Genomic DNA, 13,430 nt, shown 5'->3' with positions numbered 1-13,430 from the left:
TACACTAACCACGTTCTGGCAACAAATTCCAGAGTTTAATTGTGTGTTGAGTGAAAAACAACTTTCTCGGATTAGTTTTAAATGTGCCGCATGCTAACTTCATGGAGTGCCCCCCAGACTTTCTATTATCTGAAAGAGTTAATAACAGATTCACATTTACCCGTTCTAGACCTCTCATGATTTTAAACACCTCCATCATATCCTTCCTCAGCCGTCTCTTCTCCAAGCGGAACAGTCCTAACCTCTTTAGTCTTTCCTCATAGGGGAGCTGTTCCATCTCCTTTATCATTTTGATCTTCCTTCTCTGTACCTTCTCCATTGCAACTATATCTTTTTTGAGATGTGGTGACCAGAATTGTACAGTATTCAAGGTGTGGTCCCACAATGGAGCGATACAGAGGCATTATGACATTTTCCGTTTTATTCACCATTCCCTTTCTAATAATTCCCAGCATTCTGTTTGCTTTTTTGCCTGCCGCAGCACACTGAAACGACAGTTTCAATGTGTTATCCACTATGACGCCTAGATCTCTTTCTTGGGTGGTAGCTCCTAATATGGGACCTAGCATCGTGTAACTACAGCATGGGTTATTTTTCCCTATATGCATCACCATGCACTTATCCACATTAAATTTCATCTGCCATTTGTATACCCACTTTTCCAGTCTCACAAGGTCTTCCTGCAATTTATCACAATCCGCTTGTGATTTAACTACTCTGAATAATTTTGTATCTGCAAATTTGATTACCTCCCTAGTCGTATTCCTTTCTGTTGCGTCCGGTCTCAGACGGCTTCGACCTCTGAGCCTCACCTTTCTTCCTTCTCTCTCCAAGCCTTGGGAGGAAGGCTGCTGCTGCGTCATCATGCCGCTCTCTCCAGCATCCCCGGAACAGCTACGGTGACTGTGTTCGCCATGTTTTTCCTGAGGGCCTCCTAGGGTGCGCACGTGCACGCCACCGACTTTATCCACGTCATGGCCGGAACCTCGGGGGGGCATCCCCTCTGAGTGACGTCACGCCATCCAGGTATTTAGCCTGCCCTTAGTTTGCTAACAAACTGAGTTAGCAAGGATTGGATTTGCCTCCGGTCTAAGATGCTCTGCTGCTTCCGGCCTAAGTTGCTCTGCCGCTTCCTTGCTGCCGCTGGAAGTTCTCTCTGCCTTCCGGGGTCATTCACCTCTAACCTGGGTACTTGCTCCTCAGGGGCCCTATGCTTTTTTTCAGGTGCCTACCTGGAATACCGGGTACTCGCTCCTCGAGGGCCTGCTCTCTCTGCCTTGGTGCATGCAAACCAACTACCAATAAGCCTTGATGCTTTTGACTCAACTGCAACATCACTCTCCGCTTTGGGGGCGGAGTGGGTGAAGAGGACTTCAATTCAGACGACAGAAAACACAGGCCCTGACTTTTATGGTCTGGGGTAGTGATACGCAGACATAGAAGCAGTCCTGTGCTTTTTTTCCTATGGCCAAGTCTAAGTCCATAAGCAAAGCACTTCAAGCAGCACTGTCTGAGTTTTCAATAAGTCTCATCATCCAGTAAAAATGTTGCTAGCAGTATTTTTTTTTTATGGATTATCATAAGGCCTGGGGGTAACTGCATGAAGCAGCAGTTACTACCCTTAAGAGATACATGGGGGTATCCTCCACAGTGCAGCAGATACTACCATAAGAAGCTTGCTGGGCAGACTGGATGGACCATTTAGTCCTTTTCTGCTGTCATTACTATGACAACGGGCATCAATTCTACAAAACGATAACAGTCAAAAGTATCAGTACTGGCTTTCACCTTTAACCCCAAGAAACCCTTTTGCATCTCAGGAGCTCATTAATTTTTAATAAACTATTTGCAAACCTTCCAAGAACTACAGAAGACATACTCCTCAATTTTAATTCACCCTCTTCCTATCTCCCCCTATATTATGGTTTCCAATTTAAAAAGCAATTACCGCCCATTCTGTAATAAAAAAAAAATTGGAGAGCAGGCCTCTGCTCTCTCTCAAATACCTTGCTAGTGCTTTTCTTTAAAAATCAAACTGCAAAATTTTTATAGAACCTTCAAGCAGCATATGTAAGTTACACAGAAGACCTCTCAAAGCTGCTGGATTAACTACATACGTACTATGTAATTCATCTGCAGTTATTCTGCAAGAGTCAATTCTGTCCAGAGTTCATTAAATAATCCTGAATTCAGACACTTTGTAAATACTATACCGGTATATATTATGCATGTTGAAAGCATTTAGCACTGCATGGGATGAACATAATATCTTACACCAATCCTGTCCTACATAGGTAAATCTTGGGAAAATTAAGAACATGAAAGCCAGTGGGAACTGAGCAACATGCATGTTAGAAAAAGCTTGAATGACTAAAAAACTGGGGTTTTGCATATCCAATAAGAACCTCATAAAATACTCTGGTTAAGCCTCCTCATACCTATAAGAACTGGCTTGACCAAACAAATTAATGTACTAATGACTTTGATGGTCCATAATAATGGGCTTCTGCCCTCCTCACCACCACCACCAGTCTTTTTTCTACATACAACAAACTGGAGTCTTAAAAGGATATTGTATGTGACCTTTCAAGACAGGGTCCTGCGAGATCTCAAAAGTTCATATACAATATCATTTTTGTAGGACTGGCTCTAGGCTAACTGCACCCTGTGCAACAACTGAAATTAATGCCTCCCCTCCATGGACCATAGCTTTGACAGAGCAGTCCCTCCTTTAGCAGTGACTTATGTATATAGTATGCCCACCTCTTCTCTCCCCACAATTCCATCACCCTCCACCAGCATTCCCTCTGCCCTTTTCTCCTGTCCATAGTGCTCAGTATCACTCTTCCTAGCATTTTCTCCACATCCTCTTTCCTGCTCAGCAGCAACCCTCCCCCCCCCCCCCACCCCACTTTCCTGCAGGCTGATCCTTCACCTACCACCAGAAACAGGAGGGTTCCTTTCTTCTGCACAGTGTTCTTGTGTCTCCTGCTTGCAGACATCATATGGAAGGGTGCAGGAGTGGCGGGGCAGTGGCGCCTCCTTCAGCATGGTGCCCTATGTGGCTACACACCTCAAAAGCCGGACCTGCATCTTTGTTGGTCTTTCAAAAAAGGAGTCACAGTTTACCAAGACTCTAGTTTTCTGCAGGACTAATACAGCTGCAAAACTCTGTCCCATAGACAAACAAGACAATACTTGATAAAAATCAAGCCCAAAATTGATAAAAGACTTCACTGTAGAGTAAACCTGAGCTAGAAAGATGTGTGCATAAGCATAGTAGTATAATTGTACCACTCAATGGTTCTTATTAGAATTAGTTTTGATTTATTGTGGTCCACGGTAATGCAATTTCTATGCAAATGAAGTTCTTGGTTTAAATTTACAAATTTGTGCATGCAATCTTAGATTAGCAAAAGATGCTTTCCTACTCCTTTGGGGCCAAAGCATCCTGAATGCTTTTTTGCCGATACCCTTCATTGCCAAAACAATTCAAAAAGTTCTTCAGTACTGCACTCACCTGATCCTCATAGCACCAGCATGGCCTAGACAAATTTGGTATGTGTACAGTTGTGCTCATAAATTTACATACCCCTGGCAGAATTTGTAAGATGTGTAGCATTTTAAGAAAACATGAGTGATTAAACACACAATTCTATTATTTCTGTACTGTTTTGGCAATGAAGAGTATCTGCAGGGCCGGTGCAAGGGTATTGGGCACCCTAGGCGACCCTTGCGCTGCCGCCCCCCCCCCCCCCACCACCTGTTTCAGCGCAGACTGTGTGCTTCTCAGGGCGCAGAGTCGTAGGGGGCGCCGAAGAGCAGCCACGTGGTGCCACAAGCGGGGCCTATCCCGCTTGCAGCAAAGCGAAATAGAAACAGTCTGTGCCGAAACAGGTAAAAAGGGGGGGGGGGGGTGCGACGCTGTGTGCTTCTCAGGGCCGCGATTGCGCTGCTCGCGGCCCTGAGAAGCACACAATCTCTATTTCTCTGTTTGCCATGAGCGGGATAGGCCCCGCTTGCGGCACCATGTGGCTGCTCTTCAGCGCCCCCTACGGCTCGGCACCCTAGGCGACCTCCGAAGTTCGCCTAATGGACGCGCCAGCCCTGAGTATCTGCAGAAAAGCGTACAGGAGGCTTTGACCCCAATCAAGTAGGAAAGCATCTTGTACTAATCTGAGATTGCCTGGTAGAATGGAGCAAAATTGATTTAGTTTTATGTTTTGCTGTGATGCAAACAGGTCCACTGTGGTAGCACCAGAAGTCAAATAGTTTGTTTGCTACAGATCGCTGCATAGATCACTCATGAGGTTGAAATCTACTGAAGTGATCTGCTAGAATTTTGGAGAAACCTGGTAGGTAAGTTGCATGAAAGGTCACTTGATATCAATTCCACTCAATTCCAGATTTTCAGCACTTCCCAGCAGAGAGGCCACAAACCTATTCCTCCATTTGTTAACATAGAACATGGCAACCTGATTGTCTGAGTTAGGATGCTTTTCCCTTGGAGACTGTGTGTGAATGTGGCGAGAACATGCCATATCACTAAATCCAAGATACTGATTTGAAAGACTCCTGAGGAGACCAAACCCCTTGAGTGCAGAAGGATTCCACATGGGCTCCCGAACCTCTGGTGGAAGCATCTGTTATGAGAACAAGCTGATAGGGAAGCAGGCAAAGTGAGGCACCATCTCTGAGCACATAAATAAATAAATGGTGGTTATGTCACCCTAGGTGACATAACCCCTACTGCAACTCCCTTGCCACCGACAGTGGGTTCTGTACTACTAAAGAGAGGGGTTGAGCGAGTTGATCCCAATGAGATCCCACTGGAGATGTCAGATGTGAAAGCAGGTTTAGTGAACTAATGTGGATGGCTGCCACCATATGACCTAATATTACAAGGAGATTCCTGGCTGTAGACTTCTGATTGGACAGTTTTGTTTAGATAAGCAAAATCATGGTGGACATCCATTCACTGGGCAGAAATGCTTTCTGTAGCAATGAGTTGATGCACGCCCCTATGAACTGGAGGTGCTGTGTGGGTTCTAGTTTTGAAGTTGTTGAGAAAACCTAAGCTCTATAGATAATGAATAGTCACATTTAGGGAACAGAGAACGTCTTCTTGAGGCTGCACTATGATCAGCCAATTGTCAAGGTATGGTAAGACATATTCCCTGGTGAAATAGGTGTACTGCTACTACCGTAAGGCACTTCATAAAACTGAGTGCAGAAGAGAGGCTGAACAAAAGGACTTTGTATTGGTAGTGGGAGAAATCCACTTGGAAGTGTAGGTTATGCCAATGAGCAGAATGAATTGGAATGCTAGTACAAGACATCCTTGAGATCTAGGATACACATCCATTTGCACTATTGAATGAATGGAAGAATTATGCTAAGGGAATTAATTTTATTTATTTAACTAACACTTTTTTATACCGACCTTCATAGTAAAAACCATATCGGATCGGTTTACATAAAACAAGGGTATAACTGAAGCAATAAATAAAAGTAATTAACAAGAGAAGTGAATAAGGTAAAGTTACATTTAACAAGGAGTAAAAAACTTGGGAAGCTTAAGAGCTGGAAGAAAGTTAAAGGCAAAAGGTAATTAAAGAAGCATAATACAAAAAGGAATTTGGATTAGAGCAAAAGATGCTTTAATCAGTGAGTGCCAGAGTCCTTCGTTTGAATGGTTGGAGGACTTCAATCTTCTACGTCCAAGTGAGGAAAAAGAAGACTAAGGATTGTCTGGAGGATCATCGAAGGCTTGGTGGAATAGCCACGTCTTAAGTTTTTTTCTGAATGTAATGAGACAGGGTTCTAATCGGAGGCTTGAAGGAATGTTGAAATAGATGGACCTGCTATTGAAAAAGCTCGGTCTTTGGTCGAGGAAAGGCGTGAGGCTTTAGTTGGGGGGTAATTTTGAATTTCTTCTGGACGGAGTACCCTTGCCGGACTCTCCAGAGGGCTTTTAAAAGGGCACTTTTTGCAAATCTTTTTCTGTTAATTGTGAACCGATGTGAGGTTACTAAACAAATGTCGGTATATAAAAACTGCAAATAAATAAATAAATAAATAAATAAATAAATCGTGATCTTCTATTTTTCTCCTCAAACCCGTTCCTCTGAAGGATGTATTAATTGTATTTTACCCTTTTCTACTCACACCTGGGATCTTACGACCATAAGCCGCCATTGGCCTATTTTGGCATTACATAAATGTTTTGACTTTCCTTTAAGGTTCACTTTCCGACACAGCCGTAATCTTAGAGATTTATTAGTTCATTCTCAGTTAAAGGATACTACAGTTTCAAATCTCCCTCCTTTTTGTGGTTTTTCACCCTGCGGTCATTGTTCTGTATGCCCTCATGGGCTACCTAGTTCTTCCTTTGTACATCCAGTCATTCATCGTGAATATCATCTAAATGTTTCCACCACTTGTGCTTCACGAGGTGTGATTGTATGCCCTTGTTTTAAGTTGTACATAGGTAAAACCATTCGGCCGGTGCATACTAGGATCATTGAACAGAGGTCTAATATCAGGACTGGTCGTGAAACAGCTCCTTTGGTGCCCCATTGGTCTCAGCATTCCCATACAGAAGCAGACCTTAAGTTCCTGATCATTGACACTGTCCCCCCACCGGAGAGTGGGGGTAACTTTTCAGAATTTTTATTACATAGGGAGCAAAAAATGGATCTTTAAAGTGGACTGTCTAGCTCCTAAAGGACTCCATTACGAAATAGAATGGTTTCATTTCATCTAGTTTTTGCTTTTTCCTATTGGCTTACATGTATTGTGTTCGTGCTTTCTGATTGGTGTAGCGCTTCGTGCCAAAACCCGGTCCTTTAAATGGACGCTACAATAAGTACTGTTTGCTCTCCTTTACTCTATTTTCAACAATACATCTACATTAAGGTTATTTAAAAGCTTGTCCCTTTTCCTTGGTCCATTGTATTTGACATGCTTGTATTTCTTGTTTTGATTTACAGTGTTTAAATATAATTATCAGTCCCTCCCGACGCAGCTTGGAGCAAAACACGGGACCGTGTCAGGGGACCTGTTTGAGGACTGTAATTCAGTATGTTGAGTTCTGGAGCAGTTGCTTTATTTTGAAAAAATAATAAATGACAATTTAAGAAAGAACTAACTTTTGGACCGTTACTTTTTTTGCATCTCCCTCATGTTGTGTGGATAATTTTACCGGCTGAGTACAGAGACCGTCTCTGGCTGCCAGGGGAGAAAGCATCTGCCATCACCGCTGCTCTCGGCCTCCTGCACCCGCTGCCTTTCAACTGAACTAGCAGCTAAGTCCATGCAAGGAAACCCAGCTACCAGACCAAGGCACACCTCTGAGGGACCACAGAAATCGCCTCAGGAATGCTCAACTAGGGGAGGGACCTTAAGGTATCACCGCAGGAGAGCGGGGCTATCTTTTCCTGAATTTAGAATTTCAAATTTCTCCTTTCAAAAAGGTCAAAGCAATCCCCACAGGGAGATGCATGTCGACCATATGCTGGACATGGAGAATACTAGCAGGCTGGGGGTCACCACAGGATTATGTATACTGTGACGTCAGCTTGCTCCATCTCCATCTGCTGGCAGGGGAGCATAAACCCACTGGTCTTGAGTCCATCTGTCTACATGCTAGGAAAATAAATGAGATTCATTTCCATAACAATTAACAGAAAATATTTCCACTTTTTCTCTTGCTGCACTTTTCTGATAAGAACTCTGTCAGGTTTGCTGTAATATACTTGCTATAACTGACAAGTTCCTAATAAAGTATACATTAATTATTCTACGAAAAAAAACATCTCCTTATGGTATCTAAGAAGTGAAGGGGGCCTGGCAGAACCATATATTCAGGGATTTACAGTTTACAAAAAAAGAAAAGAAGGGTGATGAGATTGTAAAGAATAAATTAAAGACATTGATTTGAATCTAACTTTGAGTATCTATTAACTTTTAGAAAATTAAAATTCATAGCATAGGGGGAGGGGTAAACTTTAAAACCATGTGCAGAAAAGTCAATGAGTACTTTTTGCCCACAGACTTTATGCCAATTTTCAAAAGAGAAAAAGTTCTCTTTGAAAATTCAGTCAGAAAAACTATACACAGAGACCTGCATTCATGGAAAATATGCAAATACTTCCACAGCTTCAAAAATATGCATGCAACTGCTATCGCCTCCCTAAACTTGCTCCCAGGTATGCCTTTACGCATATAAAGTTACACATGTATCTTTACATGAAGATGGGGGGGGGGGGGGGGGTCTTTTGAAATTCTCTATTTCTGCACATAAAACATTGTTTTATGTGAGAAAACATCTTTGAAAATTGCTCTCATGAACATAAAAATTCTTCATTGTACAGTATGCATTGCATAACGAAACAAGAAAACTCTGAAGTCATTTCTTCAAAAGATTAAAGAAATGCTATCTTCAAAATACTTTGGGGGTAAATAATCAAAATGCAGCATGTTAATGCAAACTCTGTGAGTACTTTTAGCTGCGAGATTTGCACAAATATTTGGAGCAAAAGTACACTAGTAATTTTGCTCTGATTATTGCCCAAGGGAAAAGGCGGCAGATTTGTGCCCGATTTCTCTGCACACGGTTCTGCGTAATCCAAAGCTACATATGTAGTTCCAATTCTTTGCCCTCTCCCTGCCCCCACTACCACCTCTACAGTATGCAGATAAAAGCATGCACATTGCTAAAATGCACACATTTTTACTCGCATACAGGAGTGGGTGCTGTTTCACTCTGGAAATGCTTTGAATTATTGCTCTCCCAATACCACAACCAAGTCACAATAGAAACTGTATCCAAGAAAAAGCATCACCAAATTAATTCCCTATTGTGCCATGACTTATCTAGAAAACTAACTACAAGTTTCCTTATTCAATTTTTCTTCTAACCAAGACTATTAAGTGGAAAAGAAAGAATTGAAATTTTAATTATCTGAGAAAACAATGTTCCTTTATTTTCTTTTTCTGTCTTTTAACCCTAAAAACCCTCAATCATGGTCACCAGGCTAGGATCAGGCACAATTTCCTATATTTCTCCTTGTCCTCTACTATTTTTTTTTTACTTACTTTTCTATCACTTGTCTGTTTTGACTCACCAGAGCCCAGTAGTTTGGTGTGCATAGTCTCATGAAAGATGACGACTCCTGGTCCCAGGGTGGAAAGTGGTACATCCAGGCCACAGCGTGCTGTGGTTGCTTTCAGCTCCTTTGTAAAATGTTTAAGATAAGCCTCAGAAGCATCTCCAAGGAATTTAAAGAGGTCATTGTGCAGTCGATCAGCATGAGTCCGATAGATTATAAGATCTGAGATTGCCAAGACTTTAAGCAAAAGGCGTGTCCTCTGACTCAGATTCACAGTGGCCCCTAGCAATCCCTCTGTGTCAATCACCACAACTTTATGGACAGGATCATAAGCAGCCCAGACACCTACAGTGCATGACTCTTGGGCAGGGGAGGTCTTAAAGACCTCTCGACCACAGAAGAAAGTGTGATTAAGGGTGTGTGACTTGCCATCCCCAGTGTTGCCAAAGATGGACACTACCTTCAGATGGTCATCAGGTTTGCAGTCAAGTTTTTTAATAAATTCCTCTTCATCTTCCACCTAAGAAAAACAAAAATTTAAAGAGAAACTAGTGAAGTTAATAAATATAAAATCATCAGATAGTTTCAGGTAGCACAGAAACCATTAATGCAAAGTATAATCACAAAAGTAGGGAACACAAAACTTACACATTGAAGTTTATTTTATGAAGATTTACAATTTATATAAGAACTTGCTTTTAATCAAAATTTTTAAAAATCTGTTTTGAAAAATTTTGCACAAGCATTTTAATATAAAAGATACCCTAATATCTGCAATGCTCAGAAAGAAAAAAAACCCAGATAAAATAAAAATAGGAAAAACCCAGGAGTCTAAAAATAATTCACTCTTTTTGTTCTCATTTTCTGACCATCTATTTAAAAACACAATTGAAAAGATGTACAATGAGTTACATGGTTAATTAAAAGAAACATTAGGATAAAATATACAAAAATGAAAAAAGTTTTAAAAGGAAACATCTTAAGAAGCAGGCACTAAAATAGATAAAATAAAACTAAGTTAAAAGGTATCATATGTAACAGATGTGCTCTGATTTCTGAAGATAACATAGGATCCAATATAGTTAAGAGTCGTGATAGAGCTACCTTGTTGTGATTAGGCGTAAGCTTGCTGGAATAGCCAGGTCTTTATTTTCTTCTTGAAAATTCGGGGGTTTGCTTCTAATCTTAGGTCCTGTAGTAGAGAATTCTATAAGTGAGGTCCTGCTAGGGATAAAGCTCACTCTCTTACAGTGTTTAGGTGTGCTAATTTGGGAAAGGGTATAGATAAAGTACCGTTGCTTGTTGAGCGCATGTTTCTTTGTGGAGTGTGGAAATGGAGGGCAGCATTGAGCCATTCAACTTTATCATTGTATGTTGTCTTGTGAATTAATGTTAAAATTTTGAAGTGGATTCTGTAGGTTATTGGTTGTCAATGTAGTTCCTTTAAAATGGGTTTTATATGATCGGCTTTTCTGGTATAAGTTAGTACTCTGGCAGCTGCGTTCTGCAGTAGTTGAAGGGGTCTGATGGTAGTTGCAGGGAGGCCTAAAAGTAAGGCAATTCAAGTTGATTTTCAAGAAGATGAGAGCTTGAAGTACAATTCTAAAATAGTTTGTGTGAAGTAGAGATCTTAATTTTTTTTAGGACAAAAGTTTGAAATAAGTCTTTAAGGTACTTATGAATTTCTTTAAGTTTAATTCGCTATCTAATATTACTCCTAAATCTTTTACTTTGTTTTTTTGTCCTGTTTACCTCCTACATAAGAAATTGCCATGCTGGGTCAGACCAAGGGTCCATCAAGCCCAGCAACCTCTTTCCAACAGAGACCAAACCAGGCCACAAGAAACTGGCAGGAACCCAAACAGTAAGAAGATCCCATGCTACTGATGCCAGTAATAACAAAGGCCATTCCCTAAATCAACTTGATTAATAGCAGTTAGTAAACTTCTCCTCCAAGAACTTATCCAAACCATTTTTAAACCCAGCTACACTAACTGCACTAACCACATCCTCTGGCAACAAATTGCAGAGCTTAATTGTGCACTGGGTGAAAAAGAATTTTCTTCGATTAGTTTTAAATGTGCTACTTGCTAACTTCATGTAGTGCCCCCTAATCCTTCTATTATCCGAAAGTGTAAACAACCGATTCACATCTACTCGTTCAAAACCTCTCATGATTTTAAAGACCTCTATCATATCCCCCCTCAGCCGTCTCTTCTCCAAGCTGAACAGCCCTAACCTCTTCAGCCTTTTCTCATAGGGGAGCTATTCCATCCCCTTTATCATTTTGGTTACCCTTCTCTATCGCAACTATATCTTTTCTGAGATGTGACGACCAGAATTGTACACAGTATTCAAGGTGCGGTCTCACCATAGAGCAATACAGAGGCATTATGATATTTTCCATTTTATTAACCATTCCCTTCCTAATAATTCCTAACATTGTTTGCTTTTTTGACTGCTGCAGCACACTGAGCCGACGATTTCAAAGTATTACTAAGATGCCTAGATCTTTTTCCTGGGTTGTAGCTCCTAATATGGAACCTAACATCGTGTAACTACAGCAAGGGTTATTTTTCCCTATATGCAACACCTTGCACTTGCCCACATTAAATTTCATCTGCCATTTGGATGCCCAATCTTCCAGTCTCGCAAGGTCCTCCTGCAATGTATCGCAATCCCCTTGTGATTTAACTACTCTGAATAATTTTATCATCTGCAAATTTGACCACCTCACTCATTGTATTTCTTTCCAGATCAATTATAAATATATTGAAAAGCACCGGTCCAAGTACAGATCCCTGAGGCACTCCACTGTTTAACCTTTCCCACTGAGAAAATTGATCATTTAATCCTACTCTTTTTCCTAACAACTAGTTTATAAGCCACGAAAGGACATCGTCTCCTATCCCATGACGTTTTACTTTCTTATAAGCCTCTCATGAGGGACTTTCTCAAACGCCTCCTTAAAATCCAAATACACTACATCTACCGGTTCACCTTTATACACATATTAATTAACCCCTTCAAAAAAATGAAGCACATTTGTGAGGCAAGACTTCCCTTGGGTAAATCCATGTTGACTGTGTTCCATTAAACCATATCTTTCTATATGCTCTATGAATTTGATCTTTAAAATAGTTTCCACTAATTTTCCCACTACTGAAGTCAGGCTCACTGGTAGTTTCTGGTAGTTCCTGTGTTTTCAGTTTGACTGGAAAATGCTTCAATTCTACTCCATTTATGATCTGATGCTAAGGTGCCATGGGGCCTCTAACTTCATTCATGTCAGGTAGTTCCCCTAATTATTACTACTTGTAATTCCAGTTTTGATTTTTCACCTACCCAATTCCCCAAAGCAGTTAAATCTTGAGATCTACCATCTACTTTCAAGTGACTGATTTTCCACTATCAGTGACAGGATGCTAGGCTCAATGAACCACCAGCCTGACCCAAATTGGCGCTTGTTATGCGCAGATTACATTTTTGGGTCAAAAGGATGTCAGAGGCTGGGATGCACTATAAATTCCTTAACTAGGCATACTAGCAATAGAAGATACAATACAGACTCCTACTGGGGAAACGACTTCTTGGACCTGGGGATTTTTAAAGTATAGGTCAGATGATGTACTGAAGAGCATTTCCCATATCCAATGGAAGATAAAGTCTGTCAAGGACAAAACATCATTTCAAGTTAGATGAAAATGACAAAGGTCCACAGACCATGTGTTTCTCCTTTGTTTCACCAATTCAGGGTAAATCCCAAAATAAAATGTGTACTTGTGAATACAGCATAACGGGGCTGAAAATCACCCAGATGTCAGGTTGTCCAAAGTCAGCAGCTGGCGCCTGCTGCTAGAAAGAGAATCCTAGCCCAGGGAAGAACAGCAGATACAGAGAGCCAGAAGGACTAACAGCCAGAAGGGCAGGAAAGGGCACCAACAGCTGCCATGAGCCCAAAGAAACAGCAGTTGCCCTGGGCAGGGAGGAAAGGCTGGGCAGAGTTGCTGTAGCTAGGGCCAAGATGAGCAGTAGCTGTTATGAGTCAGAAGCAGCTGCCAGGAAGCAGAAAAGGGGTGGGGGGGGAGACAGGCTGGAGATGGAAGGAAAACGAAGAGCAAAAAGTCAGAAGAAAGTTTAAAAAAAAAAAAAAAAGATTTTTTGCCACCTACACCTAAAATGGCCAGTCCTGACTTTTCTAAAAATGTTTCCCTGTACGTACGAAGATCAGTCCAGACTCCTAGGTTTTGCCTCCCCTCCAGAAGATGGAGATAGAGAAAGTTTTACTGACACGTAACATGAGGTGCCACCTGCAGA

The 13,430-nt window shown here is 41.3% G+C and overlaps 1 protein-coding gene across 5 annotated transcripts in view; it reads right to left on the bottom strand.

The window, feature by feature from the left end:
* The window catches only part of ZFYVE1 (zinc finger FYVE-type containing 1), a 118,430-nt gene that overhangs the window by 88,509 nt on the left and 16,491 nt on the right, over positions 1–13,430 (bottom strand). For 2 of the 5 annotated variants that reach the window (XM_029598718.1, XM_029598719.1), the window contains 2 exons: positions 9,574–9,633; positions 9,129–9,237 (listed from right to left, as the gene is read on the bottom strand). In XM_029598718.1, the coding sequence (XP_029454578.1) occupies positions 9,129–9,237; positions 9,574–9,633 (169 nt within the window). Of the gene's footprint in view, positions 1–9,099; positions 9,634–13,430 lie in introns of those variants that run through there. The other 3 variants (XM_029598716.1, XM_029598717.1, XM_029598720.1) reach the window with 2 other exon arrangements.

Source organism: Rhinatrema bivittatum, chromosome 4 (assembly GCF_901001135.1).
Source record: "Rhinatrema bivittatum chromosome 4, aRhiBiv1.1, whole genome shotgun sequence".
NCBI classification, from domain to species: domain Eukaryota; kingdom Metazoa; phylum Chordata; class Amphibia; order Gymnophiona; family Rhinatrematidae; genus Rhinatrema; species Rhinatrema bivittatum.
This window is presented reverse-complemented; position numbering and strand designations above follow the sequence as displayed.